The sequence below is a fragment of the Neoarius graeffei genome, chromosome 17 (assembly GCF_027579695.1).
Source record: "Neoarius graeffei isolate fNeoGra1 chromosome 17, fNeoGra1.pri, whole genome shotgun sequence".
In the NCBI taxonomy this organism is placed as follows: domain Eukaryota; kingdom Metazoa; phylum Chordata; class Actinopteri; order Siluriformes; family Ariidae; genus Neoarius; species Neoarius graeffei.
The window spans coordinates 27,728,560-27,748,021 of NC_083585.1; the positions used below are offsets into that span (position 1 = coordinate 27,728,560).

Sequence of the window (19,462 nt, forward strand, 5' to 3'; positions counted from 1 at the left end):
TTGGACTGTGGGGGAAACCGGAGCACCTGGAGGAAACCCACACAGACATGGGAAGAAAATTAGCTCATGTTTAAAGTGTTTAATTTTCTGTCAAGCTGCTTTGCGACAATGCCTGTTGTTAAAAGCGCTATACAAATAAACAAAATAACAACATGCAAACTCCACACAGAAAGACCCCTGTCAGCTACTGGGCTTGAACCCAGAACCTACTTGCTGTGAGGCGACAGTGCTAACCACTGCACTACCCCCATAGAGAGTTACTTTTAAATAAAACCATACTGTTAAAGTAGACCCAAAAAGGGAATTATCTGCAAATGACCTCAGTGCTTTTGGTGTTCATGATCCATCCATCCATTGCAGGTCACAGGTGAGCTGGAGCCGATCCCAGTTGACATAGGCAACCTGGTCAGGTTGCCAATCCCTCATGGGGTTAACGCAGAGAGAGAGCCAGCCAGCCACTCACACTCATTTTAACAGTGGGCAATGTAGAGTAGCCAGTTGACCTAATCTACACGTCTTTGGACTGTGGGAGGAAACCCACATAAGCACGGGCAGGTTTGAATCCAGAACCTGCTTGCTGTGAGGTGACCGTGCTAACTACTGCACCACCATGTTGCTCTTCATGATAGACGTGGACTCAAAAAAGGACTCCATCCATAGCTAGACCACAGATCTGCTCTAGGAGCATTTAGCCGTTCACGCCACAGCTGCTGCAGAATTCAAAGCCCAGCTGTGCGAGACAGATAATGTTATTCATCATGGTTTGAAAACAGAATTGGAGCGTCTGGAGAAAAAGCAATGAGGAGAGGCAATTTTGTTGCAGGACCATCAAAGCCAACTAATTCTTCATACCATAGACCCATTTGTGACTCTTATATAAGAGTTTAGCAAAGACAAAAAATACATGCATACACTACACACTATACGGAACTATTGTTCAAATATCAGGCTTTTATTTTTACGACCGCTTCTTAAATACTTAACCTCAATAGCATTATTGCAAGTGCCACAATGCCTCTATTAGCCTTTTAACACTGTCATCTGTCATGTTGCTACCTAACAGCACTTACATTGCTGTGTCCCCACACTGACACTCATAGTATTCTCTGCAAAGTGAGAGAAAGTTGCAGCTACATTTGGGCAGCAAGCTTCAAATTCTTTAGCTGTAAAGCAAACACGACGCAGACTGGGATCACTTTGTTGTTTTCACAAGATATGAATCAAGTGGACCATAGAAAGGTACAAAGACCATCTCTAGAGTTGACTGGAGTACAGTTCACTGGTGGGTTGTTTTAAAGGCCCCCCCCCCAAGTTAATCTGTTGTGTTTATGTAAGCACAGAAATGGGGTCATTGGTCCGAGACTACATGGAATGCTAAAAGAACCCAAAAGTGAAAACACCCATAAACAAACAAACAAAGGTCTCCACACTGTCAAACTGTTCAGCAAGGCTTCAACTCATACGGCTATCCAGTGAGAAGTGGGCGTTTGACATCCAGCCAAAGTGTTATCAGGCAGGTCCTCTATCCATGCTCACAAGGTAAACTCATTAGTGCAATCAGGTGACTCCTGTCGGCCAGCAGGAAAAGATGCTGATCCTCAACATGCTTTTGGACTCCAACTTGACTATGATGTTGAGTATTCAGTCTTCTGTTAAACTCAGTCTTTGGTCTACAACATCCACATAATCCTGAAACACAAGATATTCAAGCTTGTTGTTTACCTGATAATGGTGCAACTGTTAAATGGTATGATTGAAAAAACACCTACCGAATCGTTCTCAATTATACTCTCCAGAACTCTGACGAGCTCCATAAAGGAGGGTCTGGCTGTATACGGCTCCAACCAGCAATCCTTCATTATCTGCAGTCTGGATATGAAAATATCAGCTCAGTGTCCATATTCAAATGCAGTGCTTTGTACCTAATGCTTGTCCTAGAGTACCTGTGCAAAGCACAGTTCAAGTCGGCGCTTCTCAGTCACACAACACTGGGATAGAACAAAAATGTGGACAGTCTGGGGTATCCTGGGAAGTGGTTTGAGAACCACTGGTTTAGGTTTCATTTCATACTTAAACACTGTAGTTCTATGGGGTCAAAGACCCCAGAGAAAATGTTGAAAGCAAAAGGTACTGCTAGGCCAAGACTGCAAGATAATTTCTTTTATTCTGTCCACATTCACTGGAGATGAGCAATCGCACACTCCGATTGGTTACTCTACTACTAGGATATCAGCACATATACCATGAGGAGAGAAAAACAAAATGGCAGAGTGCATCAAGTCAGATATCTCACTTGATCAAGTATTTAAAAGAAACAGAAATAGCTAAAAGAATGTAGTCCCCCCCCCCCCCCCCCCCAATAGCTCCTGTTCCACACTCCAGCCCAGTTGATGGCAGTAATACATTTTTAAGTGCCACCAAAAAAAAAAAAAAAACCCTAAAGAAGAAGAAAATGGCAGACAGCATTACTGAACCATCCGAGGACGAAATAAAAACTCTACTTGAAAACACCCACCACCCCCCAAAAAAAATTATGGAATAAAAGTATTTGATGGTAAGAACGCATCTTTTTATTTTTTAAGAATTTTTATAGCAGCATTTTTCACAAATTGCTACGGTCATTTCACCGGTTTGTTTACATTCTAAGCAGAAATTATTTTGTCCAATGTTTTGCATAAAGGTTTTATTTATCGGCTTTGCAAAAAGTAAAAATGCTCCGTTTCTCAAAATCCAGTGAATGTGGCTATAATAAAACATTTATTCCACTCAATCTCGTCATACATGGCTAATAGCCTCATCGGCTATTACCTCATGTACGACTCGATTTCATGGAATAACTGTTAAATAGATCACAAAGTCTTAAACGTATAACACACACACACACACACAAACACACCTACAACTCCTGCCAGCAGTGCTGTAAATATATATTAATTAACCAGATGCACAGAGCTTTCTTGAAGCCCAACAGCCAAATAAAGGGTGAATAACGTTGACGCTCACATCTCTGGTCGGCAGCTGTCAGGTCCGACGTTTCTGGTTCCAGCACAAATGTGATACACCACTTGATCTGAAGTCTCTAAACTGGGATAGGGCAGACTGCCTGGAAAGAGCACAATAAAAACCATCTTTAGTTTGCTTTACTTTTCTGCAGAGTTTTTAATTGGATTTCAGCAAATGGATGATCTAATCTGTAGGCCTGTTATGGGAAATTGTGCTGAGCTTACCAAATGTCTGCATTTCCCATAACACGATACCAAAAGCCCACACATCCCCCTTGAAGCTGTAGTAGCTGTTCCGGAAATATTCAGGAGGATACCAGCGCAGGGGCACTCGTTCCTAAGGACAGAAACATTTAAACCACTGGAGGATTTACAGAATATGAGGATTGATGTAATATAGTACTATGCCTAACCTTCTGGTGCTTTTTCCTGGTGCTGCGTCTACTTCTCATACGCGTCAAGTCTCTGGCCAAACCAAACTCCGCCACTTTGATTTCCCAGGGGAAACGGCTCACCAGAATATTCCTTAAAGCAAGGTCACAGTGTACCACCTGCAGATTACAAGGAAGAATCTCAGTCATAATATGCATCCGTTAGGTGGGTTTCCACTGAGGTGAAAGAGAACTAAACTTTTCCCAAACAAGTTACTGAGTCACATCCCTGTTCCACTGTAGAGACGGTTTATATAGAATGGCATTAACACAAACCCCTGCCGTGGATGATGTTTCAGCACATAGCTAAAGTACAGAAGTAGGGCAAACTACCAATATTTTTTTTTTGGTTTTGCTTTGATGCACAAATGGGACATAAAAATAACCTGCTGCACGTACAAAGCAGTTTCACACTGCATGCACAAACAACCGCAGCTCCCTTTTTCCATCTGAAGAACATCGCTAAAGTCATGCCTTTTTGGTCAAAAAGGTATTGTAGACAAATTGCTCCACACATTTGTTGTTCTTGAGAGCAGGCAAGATTACTGTACACGTTATCCTTTATAACCAGAACATCAAGGATGTAGTAGCTCATCTGGCCTGCCATCAAAACCCCTACGACGACCAAAACATCACAAACAGAACTGAAATGTGATGTGTGAGAGAAGACCAACCTCAACGACAAACTGTTTACAACAGGAAAATCAACAAAGGACTAAATTTTGTTCCCGAAGGAAGATCTACCCAAAACATCGATCAGAACTGAATTTGGATGATAAATGAGAGAGGAGATACAATTCTAGTCAAAAGAAAATCTGTTAAATTGATCTAATGACTAATCTGTAAGCAAAAATTTGACAAAACAATGACCAAGTGTCGTGCAGAAGGACTAGTTCTTTCAAATAAGACAATCAGAACTGAAATCCACTGAGAAGTGAGGGAGGAGATACGATTTAACTGAAAAACAAAAGTTGTACAAGAAAATCAAACAAGTTTTGTTCCCCGAGGGAAGATCGACCCAAAACATCATTCAGAACTGAAATTACGTGATAAAGGGACGAGATACAATTCTCGTGAAAAGACTGAAAATTCGCGAAGTTGACCTAATTAGCAGTTCGTTAGCAAAAATTTGACAATACAATGACCAAGTGTTGTGCAGAAGGACTAGTTCTTTCAAATAAAACCATCAGAACTGAAATCCATTGAGAAGTGAGGGAGATATTTAAATGAAAATAAACAAAATTGTAAACAAATTGTTTACAACAGGAAAATCAACAAACAAATGACCAAGTTTTGTTGCTCAAGGGAAGATCTACCCAAAACATCGATCAGACCTAGAGTCGGATGAGAAATGAGAGAGGAGATACAATTCTAGTGAGAGGCCTGGAAAATTCATTAATTTGGTCGAATTACTAACTCGTTAGCAAAACATTTGACAAAACAACGACCAAGTTTTGTGCGGCGCGTTGAGTTCTTTCAAATAAAACAATCAGAACGGAAATCTGTGGAAAACGTATAATTTAAATGAATTGTGGACGACGGATGCCACGCCATGACAACAGCTCATTGGCCTTACGGCCAGATGAGCGTTTTAAAATAAATAAATACATTTAAAAAAAAAGGGGGGGAGGAGGGGAGAGAATAAGCACACATACAACTCCTACTTTAAATTAATTGCACTGGTCACCTCCATCATCCAGGACAGATTTTAAAGTTCTGTCTATAAGGCCTGTTTTCATTCTTTGAAAATGGTGCAAGTATTATGTAAGCATAAACTGGTGTTTCATCGAAAAAGCGAGAGATACCATTTTGGAGCGCAAGTGTTCCATGGCCAGAGCGATGTGATAGGCGGCGATAGCAAAAAGGTTCTGGATCTCAGGGTCAGCACTCAGCTTGTCATGATGTGTCTGCACAAAGCTGCGTAGGGTCCCAAAACTAACATACTCCATGATCAATAGGAAGGGCTCTAAGGGAAGAAAAAAAAATTTTAAAACACCCCGGCAAGTTATAGAAAACATCATGATCTATATATTAAAGGTCCCATGGCATGAAATTTTCACTCTGAGGTTTTTTAATGTTAAAATGAGTTCCTCTGACCTTCTTAAGTCACCCCAGTGGCTAGAAATTTCATAATGTGTAAACCAAACTATGCCCAACATTTGAGAATGGCGCGTCAAAACGGCGCGTTGATGAGCTCTTCCCTTTACTACGTCAGCAAGGGAGATGATCCCCACGCCCCCCCTCTGGATTCCCACCCACTGTATGGATTGCCCCGCCCAGTTGTAGTGAGGAGACCATAGAGGACACAACAACATGGCGTCACCTAAGCGAGCGAAACATGGAAATTGCGCTGTACATGGATGTGACAACACAGAAAAGAGTGTGTTTTTACTGCCGACGGGAGAGCCCCTGAAGACGCAGTGGCTTAATTTTATTTACTCCAATAATACGCCGTCGAGTCTACCTAAGACGGTGTATGTTTGTCGGAAGCATTTTCCTGATGAATGTTTCCACAACTTGGGACAGTACAGGGCAGGTTTTGCACATCAACTGTCACTGAAGCCTGGGTCCGTACCAAGCATCCCTGCCGCATCAGCCACAAACACCCAACAAGTAAGTGTATAACTGTTAAGTCGTTTTGCTGTGTTTTAAAATCGGTGCGTTAGCCTAGCAATGGCTACATTAGCTGTGCAGTTAACCGCTTCCTGCAGTTAGCCAGGTACTCTGCGCTACAAAACTAAAGAGCATGCAGCATGCTCTGTTAAACTGAGTTTAGTCTGGAAATTGACTGTAACTTATGAGCTTATGTTTGACTATTGCTCCGCAATGCATGTCTTCTGTTGGATAAGCGATATGTTGCTGTAGTTGCTGCTTCTATCCTCTTTGGTTATGGAGTGCATGTTCAAGCCTAGGGTATTATACGTTCGTAAACTACCACTCCGAACACTCTCACTCTCTGTTCTCTGTGTCACGTTGAGTTTACGAAAGGAGTCCGAGGGAGAACGGGGTTTTGTCTTAGCAGCGTGGCTACAGGCGCTGATAGCAGCGAGTATGTGTGAGCGCAGCTTGGTCAAGCCCCTCCCCCCATGGCCCGCCCCCACCCTCTACCCTTCCCCGCCTCCTGCTTCTCATTAGCAAAACGACGCACTGGGAAAAGCGCTGAAATGGGGCTTTCTCCCAGGAGGCTATATTTACGTGCCGAGGGTTCATTTCGAGAAAGGCTGCGGATATAACATCCGGAAGCCTCCACGAGCCCGTTTAAAGCATCAACAAACCACCATGCCATGGGACCTTTAAAGTAGGTTCCAGTTTTACTGTAGTGTCCTTTTAACACCAAACATCTTTCATTCTCAACATCAGATAATTAAACAGCAACATGGTGTGGATTTGAACTAAAATATCGAGCTGATCACATTGGCTGTAGGGGTAGAATTACTTAATAAACTAAAAATAGACCATGTCTGATCGAGCTCTTACCTTCAGCAGTGTTCCAGTCGAGCAGCTGAAGCACATTCTTATGGTGCACCAACTTCCTCATTATCGACACTTCAGCCTCTATTTGCTTTGAAGTGACTCCTAATAGTGACAGTCACCTAATTAATGATTGTTCATACTGATACTGGAATGTAACAGAATTTATTAAGTTGATACCACAGGTAGAAATGATTTTGTTATTGTCGGCTATTTGGATAAACTGCATCTGCCTTTCCTCTACTGTAATAATATGAAAAGAGGAAAGATCAACATGTTTATCTTTATAACTTAATAGCACAATTTACTTCGGAGACATTAGAAAGCAAATGTGGGAAGAGATGAAAATCACTTTTTTTTTTTTTGAATGATTATTTTCTTCTAGAATAAAAAAAGTGTTTCTATTGTACATTTTCCATTACAAATGATATCAGCATGAACGTGAGTGAAAAGTAGAATCTTAGAAATATTTGCATAGTAATTTCTAAATTTTAGTATTTAGTACAGTACGTCTCTTTTTTTGCTTTAATGACACTGTGCACTTGAGCTGGTAGAGACTCCAAAGGGATGATCTGTGTTTGATCAAATCTACTGCAGTGCAGCCTGAACACAAACTTCAACGGAAGAGATTCGGTATGAGGAAAATCGGACCCTTTGTCTAAATGAGTTAACATGCTCAAAGTGACAAATTTGCTTACATTTAAATAGGGACCTAAAAATGGTCAATATACACCGTTCAGCCATAACATGAAAACCATCCATCCATAACCACTTATCCTGTACAGGGTCACAGGCAAGCTGGAGCCTATCCCAGCTGACTATGGGTGAGAGGCGGAGTACACCCTGGACAAGTCGCCAGATCATCGCAGGGCTGATACATAGAGACACACAGCCATTCACACTCACATTCACACGTACGGTCAATTTAGAGCCAGCAATTAGCCTAACCTGCATGTCTTTGGACTGTGGGGGAAACCGGAGCACCCGGAGGAAACCCACGCGGACACGGGGAGAACATGCAAACTCCACACAGAAAGACCCTCGCTGGCCACAGGGCTCGAACCCAGAACCTTCTTGCTGTGAGGCGACAGCGCTAACCACTACACCACCCAACATTAAAGCCACCTGCCTAACACTGTGTAGGTCCCTCATGTGTCGCCAAAACAGCTCTCAGCCTTCAAGGCATGGACTCCACAAGACCTCTGAAGGTGTGCTGTGGTATCTGGCACCAAGACGTTAGCAACAGATCCTTTAAGTCCTGCAAGTTGTGGTCTCAATGGATTGGTCCGCAACATCCCACAGATGCTTGATCAGATTGAAATCTGGTGAATTTGGAGGCCAAGTCAACACGAACTGTTTATGTTCCTCAAACAGCGTGGCAGGATGCATTATCCTGCTGAATAAGGCCACTGCCATGTATTCCTGTTGCCATGAAAGGGTGTACTTTTTCTGCAACAATGTGTAGGTAGGTGGTACATGTCAAATTAACATCCACATGAATGCCAGGAGCCAAGTTTTCCCAGCAAAACATTGTCCAGAGCATCATACTGCCTCCACTGTGGGAACACCCCACAAAACCTGCCGTTTTGGAGATCATCAGACCCAGTCGTCTAGCCATCACAATTTGGCCCTTGTTAGAATCGCTCAGATCTTTACGCGTGCCCATTTTTCCTACTCCCAACACATCAACTTCAAGAACTGACGGTTTATTTACTGCCTAATATATCCCACCCCTGGACAGGTGGCATTGCAATAAAATAATCAAAATGTTATTCGCTTCACTTGTCGGTGGCTTTAATGTTAAGGCTGATAGGTGTATAGTCATTATATTCAGCACTTCCATCCCCCACCGGGTTTTCACAGCTTTTCAACATGATCTCAAAACATTTGGACCCCAATAAAAACTAGAATTTTACAACAATGTTGCCTCAAATAAATAATGAAAAAAGGGGGCAAACTGTTCTGTAAAAACACTGTTCATGACAATGTCCTCACAAAAAATTTATTCTAACGTCATCCAAAAAGTCCTTCCCACACCATATGGCGGCGCCGATCTCCGTTTCTGTAGCCCTCGGTCTCTCGCCTATTACATAGCTAGGGTTACAGTGTGTGTGTGTGTGGGGGGGGGGGAATAGTCCTCTGGTAACTGCAAGAGTTTGACTCTCCATTCACATCTGTATTGCAGCGTGCCTTGCCAGATGGCAGTAGGTACCATTTTTTTACGATGGTCTTTGGTATGACCTGACTGCAAGTAGAACTCGTGATCTCCCGATCGAGAGGCGGACACGCTAACCACTAGACCAACTCGCGGTAATGTCATCCAAAGGCTAGAATATTTTAAAAAGTAATTATATTCAAAGTCCTTCCCACGCCATGTGGCGCATAGGGTGGCACCAATCTCCGTTTCCATAGCCCTCGGCCTCTTGCCTATTACATAGCTAGGGTTACAGTGGGGGGCTAGTCCTCTGGTAAGCGTGAGAGTTTGACTCCCCACTCACGTCTGTATTGCAGCGTGCCTTGCCAGACGGCAGGAGGTACCATTTTTATGATGGTCTTTGGACCATGAGTAAAACTCGTGATCTCCCGGTCGAGAAGCGGACACGCTAACCACGAGGCCAACTCGCGGTCTAATTATATTCACCTGCAGTGTAAGCGCCTACTTGGGAACAGTAGGATTAATAAATTCAGAGCCTGTTCAAAGAGCGGTGGTTTTGGCATTTTCCTACCTTCTTTTGCAATTTTGCAGGTGACAAGTGAGTGACCTTTGCAGGTTCCCCGCAACATCCTTGCTTTGTAGAACGCGCCTTCTCTCCCAGCTTTGATCAGCTGCATCAGGTTCAGGTCTGTCCTTGTAATCTGTGGGTTCTGCACACACAACATTGTAGAGAGGTTATGTTTTGTTCTCGACTCTTTTATATAACAAGTGAATGCGTTTTCTCTCATGGCGTCCGTCTATGCTTTAATAATGACGACACGATTACGAATTATTTGAGAATTGTGATGCTCTGAACCTGTTGCGATGGTCTCCACAGTAATCGAACATTCTGTCTGCTTTTCTGTTCATGTAGACGTGTTTCTGCAGAATTGTCCAACGGTGGAATCACCCCCACCGACTGAGGAGAGATGGGAGACAGAGGAGAGGAGTCTTGAGGAGGAACAGCTATGGACTTTCCGCATCTCAGCTGCTTTATGGTTTTATTCAGTGATCGATATCTGCAATATAAGGAATAAAGACTCTTAAAAATTAAATGGGCTGCGTTAGAATAAGAGTCTATTGTCTGACTACTAGTTGAGTAATTCAGTCGGTAAAACTACTCTCTGTCCAAGAAAAGATACTCGTTCATTTACCTTTTGAAGCACAGGATGCCAAACAAAAGTGCGGTGAGAACGCTGAGAGCAGAGATGCCAAGGAGAATGTAGTGGATAATGTCCAGGGTAGCAGCATCTAGAACAACAAACAGAATGCAAGAGGTTACATCATGAAGCATGACAGGAAATCAAACTAGGCCACATAACTAACAGTTTCGCGAACACACTTCAGTAGTCTGGCAACTCACTCTTGTAAGGCGTATACTTACTGATCATTCTGAATGTATTAGCAAAATGTTTATTTTCTCTATTTCTTGCTGTTTTCAGCCATAGTTTTGTTGAAAGATCTTGCTAAAGTATGGATTCCAAGGCAAAATGTACTGAAAATCATATTACCCCCCCCCCAATTATAGCAGTGTCACTTCAGAGAAATCTTGGTTTGAATTTTAAGAAATGAAAGTTCAGGGGTTTTTTTTCCTGATGTAATTCCGTTACTGACTTTTCTTTCCTCATAAAAGATTTTGTCTTCAGAGTTAAACATAGCCAATTTTTCTATGCTTTTTAAGGATCAAAAAGATCCCCTGTACAGTGTGAAATTTTTACTTAATACCATTATCTTGAGTACTGCAACTTAAAAAAAAAAAAAAGTTACCACATTTTGCTGTGAATGTAATTCCGTTACCAAAGAACTACCCATAGATATCAATAATAGAACATTTATTTATGCTCATGCATTCATGGCATGGCGCTGCAGTGAGTAGTGTTGCCATCTAACACCTCCAGGTTCAATCCTGAGCTCTGGTCACTCTCCATATGGGTTTCCTCCCACCAGTGGGGGAACTGGCGATGCTAAACTGGCCCCAGGTGTGAAGAAGTGTGGGAATATAGTGTCCTATCTAGGGTATATTCCTGTCTGATAAGGATAAAGTGGTCACTGAAGTTGAAGGAGGGAATCAGTTTTGTCCTCTAGCTCCACTGATATCCACATAAAGTTTGGATCATACAAAAGGAACCAGTTAGAAATGAAAATGACCAAGGATTAAGGTTTATTACAGATTACAAACCCTGGTTTTCATATAATAATGCTCAAGATGACTTGAATGTGATTGGTCCAAATTGTTGATTAATTTTCTAGAACAGCACAGCTCTGTTAGCTGCGGAATTTGATAAGAGAACGACTGCTATAATTAAGGGTTATTACACGAAATTGAGTCGTACGTGAGCGGATAGCCGATGAGGTGCTACCATGTAAACCATGTACGACGAGATTGAGTGGAATAACTTATTTTATCCACATTCACTGGATTTTGAGAAATGGAGCATTTTTATTTCTTGCAAATTCGATAAATAAAAACTTTACACAAAATGACAAAATTTCTGATTAGAATGTAAAACCAACTGGCAAAATGACAGTAGCAATTTGTGAAAAATGTTATAATAATAGTTCTTGAGAGAAGGAAAAAAAAAAACCCCAAAACTTCTTGCCATCAAATACTTTTATTTCATATTTTTATCACTTTTTTTTGGTCTTTTTTAGGGTTTTGTTTTCAAGTAGAATTTTTTATTTCGTCCTCGGTTGGAGCAATACGCTCCACCATTTTGTTTTTCTCTACTCACAGTATATGAGCTGATAGCCTAGTAGTAGTCAGTCAATCAGAGCACACCATTGCTCATATCCAGTGAATGTGGATAGAATAATGCAAGTTATAAGTGTGAACTGTGGTGTGAGCGGAATAAAGGATGTACCATTAGAGGAAAATAACCAAGTTCTGAGTAGTCCTTGATTATTTTCTGACAATAGCATGCCCCGTAGTACGTTGTGCCTTACTTCTCTTATAGTTGCATGCCTTTAAGCTGTGCTGTGAATGTACACTGTAATTTGGCTATATTTTGGTGTTTGGTGCTCATTTTTGTTTCATAAGTACCGTATGATATTTATTGAAGTGTGTGATTCCGTAACTGCTCCGTACTATAAACATTACATTTATAATTAAGCCATTTCAAAAAACGGTATTATGTACAATACTGTGCAAAATGTTAGGAACTCTATTTTTGTTGAGCACAAATTTTGTTGCATTTCCAAGCATTTAGTTTCTTTGTTGGAAAAGTAATGCTACAGTAAGAAAAAAAAAAATAAAAGAGAGTTTGTTCGTAATGAAAGGGAAAAAAAATTACACAATAGACCACTTTTCAGGGGGTGAGAAAAAAACAAAAACAAATGAAGGCTGCTGGTCTTTCCATACAAAAATCAAGAAACAAGAAAAGACAGATTCTTAGTAAAATGTACCAGCTAATGTCCTTAAAGGTTTGCACAAAATATACCCAAAACTATTTTTTTAATGCAAAGGGCTGTCATATAAAATTTTGACTTTGTAGAAACATTACATTTCATTATTTTTGAAGGTTGCTTTGCTTGACAGCATTTCTTTGCATGTGGCTAAGACTTTTGCGCAATACTGTATGCCGCAGCTTACAGAGCTGACGGAAGGCAAAAAGTGTCCGTGGAGTTTGAGTCACAGGGTTAGTGTTGGCCAAATGGACAGAAATAAAATTTCACCCTCTTTTATGGTTGTCCCTCGCTGTAACTGTTCATCTTTAATTTGCACCGATTGAACATGCGTCAGAAATTCATCCCGTCAGAGTAACAGCTTGTTGGCCGTTATAAGCAGAGTCTGACCTGTTACACACTTACTTCTCTGGTCATTAGGTGGGCATGTTGAATTCTGAGAAGAGGACATTGTTTCCAGCTCCATGCATTCCTTGTGCAAGTCTGAATAACCGTCTCAGCCCTAAAATAGAAAGAACTTGGCATCTGAGTCACAGCACAGTACGTTTCTCATTTACGAACTCCACACAAACAAGAAACCAAGTAATTAGAAAGGAAGGTGTGGAATAAAAACTGAAAATCTCATTACAAGGGAACGGAAATAAAGACTGCAGCTTGGAAAACTTAAGGAATGTGAAACTATAGTTTTAATGCAAGAGAAAGAAATGAAGAATGAGGTAGCAGGTTAATTAGTCAATGACTTAATCTTTTACAAATAAATTCCTAAAAGTCTGAGCAAGCCTGCTGACTCTGGCTTTCAAATTCAAGGAACAGAAAATGACTTTCTGTGGAAGACAAATGCAGCCAATATATAAACGTGTGGCCTTATTTTCAAGTAACAAATGTTATACTGTAGGCAACATTAAAATATCACTCATTTATTAAATAAATATTTAAGTTTCTAAAGCAATGTAAAACGTGTGTGCTAATGTGTGTGTACCAGAGTTCGATTTTTTTTTTTTTTTTGGTGATGTTATATCTTGCTTCAGTTGGTTTCACAGTGAAATAATTTTAAAACGCAAGGCTGCTCCTTGACTGGTATTTGGCATTGTGTGATTTAATGGACACGTTCTATTCTCATAAAAGGTTGTTATAGTGCTGCAAATCCATGCATTTCTATCAGAAAAATATAGAAACATCTTACGAGGATGTCCTGATGTCCAAGAGCTGTAATTCTACCTGCTAGCGATGAAATGAACAGTCAGTTCAGGGTATACTTGAGAAGTTTTGGTGTTCCAGGGTTCACTTTTTTTTTTTAAGTGTACCAAAGTACAAATGTTGTGTTTACATTTAAGAAAGAAAGAAAGAAAGAAAGAAAGAAAGAAAGAAAGAACCCCTCAACAAAAGAAAAATTTCAATTGGTCCACACAAAAATATAAAACCCCTTTAAGCTATACCAAGGCAATGGCAAAAGATCAAATTAATCAATACAAACTTTTTAAATAGAGAAATAAATACATTAATTAACAAATAAATAAAAGCTGTGTACAAAGCCATGGCCATCTGATTCAAAATACAAAGAAGCAGTTCCTAAAGTTTGTAATTATGGAGTGAATAAAGTGTCAAATCAAATGCATATCTACAAGAACATGGATGAAAAAGGATAGTGCGAGTTTATTTTCTTAGGAATTGAAGAATATATACAATGTGTGTGTCTATCTATCTATCTATCTATCTATCTATCTATCTATCTATCTATCTATCTATCTATCTATCTATCTATCTCACACAATTTTAAGTTCCTTATAGAAATTGGTGTATAATTGCATTCGAAGAAGGATTTGCATGTTAACTGTTGCATGTTTCCCCACAGGCTACACCACCATAACCTTTTTGTTTCGATAAATGAAACACTAAATAGTCAATAAAGAAAACAACTGAATCCTATTTTATTTTGAAGGGAAGAGATGTTGATTTTTATTTTTACAAAGCTGAAAAAAAATACAAGTGATTAAAAAAAAATTGACACACAAAAAAAGGACAAAATCTAAAATTAATTGTTTTCTTTTGACACCAATAAATTCAGACAAACAAGAGAAAGTAGGAAAGATCTTTTAAAAGTGGCAAAAAGGAATCATTTACCTTCATTACAGTCATGAGCTGTCGCTGTGTTTCATGTCCCCGTGTGTCATTAAGGTGTCATGGAGCCTGCTCGACCTTGTGGTGTGCTGCTAAAACGAGAGCACACAAAAACCACCTTCAGCCAGGTGCTCTTTAGAAAGCAGAGCTGCTGATGCGGGTGAGATGAAGCACTCGTGCAGAATGCAGTCAGATGCGCTTCACACTACTTGCACTTCCCTTCCTTCCTTCCTTCCTTCCTCCTGCTTTGCACAGATCGAGATCAGGGCTGTTTTATTTTAGATTCACTAGACTTATTAATATACATAGCATATTGCAGTGGTATTGTTTGCTTTGGTTTGATTTCAGAGAAGATGTGCAGTATTCAGAACATGACCAATGTTGTGGTTTCCTCTCCTTGCTTACAGCCTCTGCTGCTCTCTGCAAACCCAGAACAAACATGCAAACAAAAGCACGTAACAGTTTGCACTCAATTTGAAAAAAAAAACAAAAACCAAAAACCCCACACACCCTCAATGGTTCAGTTGCATTGGCTGAATTTAATCGGTTGCTCAAATAATTGTTACAGATCAACAGTATCACTCCATATACAACTACATTTTTACAGTTCATTTTCAAATACATCTTTTTTTATAGCCATATTTACAAAACATCTGTACATTTGATGTCAGTGCAATGTCATTGTACTCTTTAAACACTGTACAAAATAAAGCTCATCAAATTAATACATATCTGATGATTAACAAAAATCAAGAGATCAGTAGTTGATTGCACTACTTTCCAATCAAATCAATCATGTTTCTTGGAGTATTAATAAATTATACCTGTATCAAACCCCAAAAATCTTTAAAAGTGATGTGTGTATTCGCAGCCCCAATAAGCTCGGAGAGGAAGATTTCCAATTCAACTAAAATGAGCAAGACACTCAACTCCAAGTACATGTACGTTTGAAATGGAGAGAAATGATGTAGTTTTAATCAAAACCAGATATTTTCCTCGATGGCCGTTACTGAAGAAATGTGACTTGCAGTTCAAACATTACTTGAACTATTCGGGTGTTGAATGACATCAAATGGCCAATAAATAATAATTTCTCATTTCAGACAACCTTTCCTTGATGACACAAGTACATAAATATCAATAATAAGGAAAAGTAGAGCAGCAAAATGGTACAGAACAACACGTAGCTCTTTCCCAATGAAGGACCCAATGCATTCCTAAAGAGAGCTTTGTTTAATTGTTTAGAAGCCATGAAAGGAAAAGGGATTACTCACTGTATCGTATCCATTCACAGTGTTTCAATGGCTCTCTAATGAAGAGTTGCTACTATCCTGGCAGTAAGACACAGAACTTTAAGCAGGTCACATGGACGCCGCTTCTTTTTAGCACAAGGCTGTCATGAGGTTCAGGCGTTCTTTCAGAGAAGCCACAAAGGTGTGCTTTTTACACGACGACATACCACTTGTTAAAGACTTTGGCTTGATAATGTGAACCTCTCCTATGAGAGCAAACTGATCAGATGTATGCGTTTGGCTACCATTTACTCGACCACGAACAAAGATTTATTTTAATGAGGAAAAAAAAATAAAAATAAAGTGACAACAGAAAGTACATTCAAGAGACTGTAATGGAGTTGTGAAATGCTCGTGGTGGTGGGAAAGTGTTACGAGGAGGAGCAGACTGTTGACAGACAAGCTCATTTTTGGACCATGAACAGATCCATGGTATTAAAATAAATAAATCGCAGAAAAATAAAACGTTGTGAACTTAAAACTTTCCTCAGAGAGATATACTGGCTTTTTGGGGGAAATAAAGGGGAAAACACAGAGAAAAAAAAAAAACACTGGCACAATATCTGAACACAAACTTGAGCTTTAAATATAAAATCAAATATAGCTGGGGTGGGTTTCTACTCACTGGAATGCAGTTCTGGCAGATTTTTTTAAAGAACCAGATTTCTTTATCTAATAGGAAAAAACTTTACAGGCACATTTTAGCAAGCCGTGTAAAGTGTAATACTGTCTTACAGTCTTTCCATCAAGAATCAGCCAATAAACTACAATAAAGGGAGGTAGTGTATAATGTGTGCTAAGGAACAAAAAGGTCAAGTCTGTGTCGACTTGCATTACAGAACCGAACATTGCACTTACCCAATAGAAACCTGTCCAGTAGAACTGACGGATAGAGTTGGGACTGATTTAATGTGTTTGGCCAAAAAAAAAAAAAAGCTCTTCTTCTTATTGATTCGATCCTATCAATATAAAAATACAAAACACAAGTTTATGGAAGATATACGAGAGAGAGAGAGAGAGAGAGAGAGAGAGAGAGAGAGAGAGAGAGACACACACACACACACAGCACTCCTTCTCCTAAAGAAAACCTTATGGAAAGGTAAATACATAAACATAATTTCCCATTAGGTACGAGATGCTGCAGATTTGGACTGAATCCTGTTAATTACAAAAATGTCAAAGAAATTTCTTTTTGGTCCAGGACCCATTTTGTTCAGTTGGCAATATTCACAAGCTACACAATTCTCTCTTGTTTATTTTCTCTCAAACTCTTTCAGCCATTTGATGGCTAAAACAGGGGGCAGCAGCAGAGGTTGAGATTCCACAGTCTGGAGCCGATCTTTGTGCTTCAGCAACTGCAGCTCCTCGGTTTCAGCTGTGAAGCTTCACGGTTTCCATTGCACTTGGGCAGGATACTGATGAACTAATTAAGTGCTTTTAATTTGTGGAAGAGCATGGGTTCACTGAAGCACACAGTACTTCTTGTAGTCTGACTCAAAGTCTTCGTCCATGCTCGTAGTGTCTGCCATTTTTTTGCCGTCAGTCATAGGCAGAAACTGAGAGTAGTTCACTCCTTGCTGTTCGTAAAAGAGAATGTACGCTGAATCAGTGTCGATCTCTTCTGAGTGAACTTCCTGGAAATGAGACAGAGGCAGCAAAAGTTATTTATCAGGTACATTAGCATTTCAATACTTAAACATAACGCCGTTAGCCATTTACAGTCAGGTCCATAAGTATCTGGACCTTTTTTTTTTGGTGGTAATTTTGCCTCTCTACACCACCACCACAATGGATTTGAAATGAAGTCATCTACCATAGATGTGACTAAAGTGTAGACTTTCAACTTCAGTTAAAGGGATTTAACAAAAATATTGCACTAACTGTTGAAGAATTACAGCCTTTTTATATCCTTCCACTTTCACAGGTTCATAATTAATTAGGCCAGCTAATAATTATAGAAAATCGTGCGTGCTGATTGGGTAAAAAAAAAAAAAAAAAAATCAGACTATTTCTCGATAATCACCTCGAGTGACTCGGCAAAATAGCGGCCAATCGCTTCGTCGCCGTAAGTGAGGAAGAATTACAAACTAGGAAAGAAAACGCTGTTCCTAAAAGCATTAAAGATGCTATGAAGTTTGGTCTAAAACTATTTAAGCGTAAGGTGGGATTGTGATTTATTTGATCGATTTCAAAACAAAGTATTTTATGTGACTTGGTATAGGTAAGTGACAAGTCTGCACATGCCTTTATTACATTTGCATGCCGCTTTTGAAGTTTGACACATGATTTAAAAAATAAAATAAAATTTAATTTTTATCAAAATATAAATCACCTGCGTATTTATACCAAACTATCTGCCAAACACTGAGCCTTCAGTGAATAATTGTTAAATATAAGTATTATTTTTAATACTTGGAAATAAATCCTGAAGTCTGGAACTCATGGACATCAAAAGCTGGGGTTCCTCCCTTGAGAAGCTTTGCCAGGCTTTTCCTGCAGCCGCATTCAACTGCTGCTCGTTTGTGGGTCTTTCTGCCTTCGGTTTTGAAAAGCATGCTCAGTTGGGTTGACTGACTCTGCTATTTAAGATCATTCCATTTCTTTGCCTTAAGAAGCTCTTGGGTTGTCTTTCACGGTACATTTTGGGTCATTAACCAGCTGTGCTGTGAAGTGCCATCCCATCAGTACTGCAGCATTTGACTGAATTTGAGAAGAAAGTATAGCTCTATACACTTCAGAATTCATCCTGCTACTTCTGTCAGCAATGACGTCAATAAATGAACATCTCCCAAACGCAAATTCATTGATCGGAACCAACTCCAGACCTTTTATCTCCTTGTCATGAAATAATGAAACTGGCCACAACTGGTCATAGAACTACTTATCAGTTAATTGTCAGATTACTTTTGAACCTGTGAAAGTGGAGGGACTATGTTTAAAAAAAAAAAGGCTGTAATTCCTCAACTGTGAATGCAATGTTTTTGCTAAACCCCTTGAATTGAAGCTGAAAGTCTGGACTTCAATCACATCTTGATGGCTTCATTTCAAATCCATTATGGTGGTGTACAGAGGCAACATTTTGTCACTGTCCAAAGACTTATGGACCTGGCTGTATTCATCCAAGTCATTACGTTAAAAAAACCCAAACACATTTTTAACCGTGGTTTTACTCCCCAACTGTATCTTGCCTTGATCTGTGACAATATAAAAGTATTTGGTCCACTGTTCTGTACATGTGGGCTACACGTTTCAAATGTCAACATCTCAGTAATCATAGCACAGGCATGGAGAAGAGTACCAAGTAAAGCTGCTCATGTGGACCTGACTAAGCTAGATGGTTCCAGTATTATCATCATACTGTTAAACAGATAACTAGTGTTAGAACTCGAACAGAGTATTTTGTTTTCCATTCAAAAAGTAGCTTTTCCAATTTATTTTAATCAAATTAGCTTGGTTTCATAAGACAATTGTGTTCTGTCGTTCAGAGATATGATAATCACAAAACTGAAATTTTCTCGTTACTAATCCAGTGTTGTCTCAGAAGCTAGTGTG

The 19,462-nt window shown here is 39.8% G+C and overlaps 2 protein-coding genes across 8 annotated transcripts in view; both read right to left on the bottom strand.

Annotated features, from left to right (window-relative positions):
• Positions 1-64: 64 nt before the first annotated feature.
• On the bottom strand, positions 65-16,075 carry si:ch211-167j9.5 (fibroblast growth factor receptor homolog 1). Its single transcript, XM_060943490.1, has 11 exons — positions 16,008-16,075; positions 10,253-10,349; positions 9,916-10,017; positions 9,631-9,769; positions 6,911-7,009; positions 5,239-5,399; positions 3,416-3,553; positions 3,228-3,339; positions 3,004-3,103; positions 1,770-1,869; positions 65-1,689 (listed from the first exon to the last, which is right to left on the bottom strand). Exons 1-11 carry the CDS (start codon positions 16,073-16,075, stop codon positions 1,642-1,644), a joined length of 1,164 nt encoding a protein of 387 aa, XP_060799473.1. The 3' UTR covers positions 65-1,641.
• The window catches only part of usp32 (ubiquitin specific peptidase 32), a 146,726-nt gene continuing 140,255 nt past the window's right edge, over positions 12,992-19,462 (bottom strand). For 3 of the 7 annotated variants that reach the window (XM_060943943.1, XM_060943942.1, XM_060943944.1), the window contains one exon: positions 15,138-17,544. In XM_060943943.1, coding sequence (XP_060799926.1) covers positions 17,371-17,544 — 174 coding nt within the window. In that variant the 3' untranslated portion in view covers positions 15,138-17,370. The other 4 variants (XR_009656865.1, XR_009656863.1, XR_009656862.1 and 1 more) reach the window with 4 other exon arrangements.

What these genes read in the sequence shown, in the direction of transcription:
- si:ch211-167j9.5 (XM_060943490.1), bottom strand. Translation starts at nt 16,075, where the DNA reads ATGTCGTCGTGTAAAAAGCACACCTTTGTGGCTTCTCTGAAAGAACGC. An exon ending in AACACTTGCGCTCCAAAATG is followed by an intron (nt 3,554 to 5,238) that starts GTATCTCTCGCT and finishes TGTAATCTGCAG; the next exon opens with GTGGTACACTGTGACCTTGC. An exon ending in GACAGCTGCCGACCAGAGAT is followed by an intron (nt 1,870 to 3,003) that starts GTGAGCGTCAAC and finishes TTTCATATCCAG; the next exon opens with ACTGCAGATAATGAAGGATT.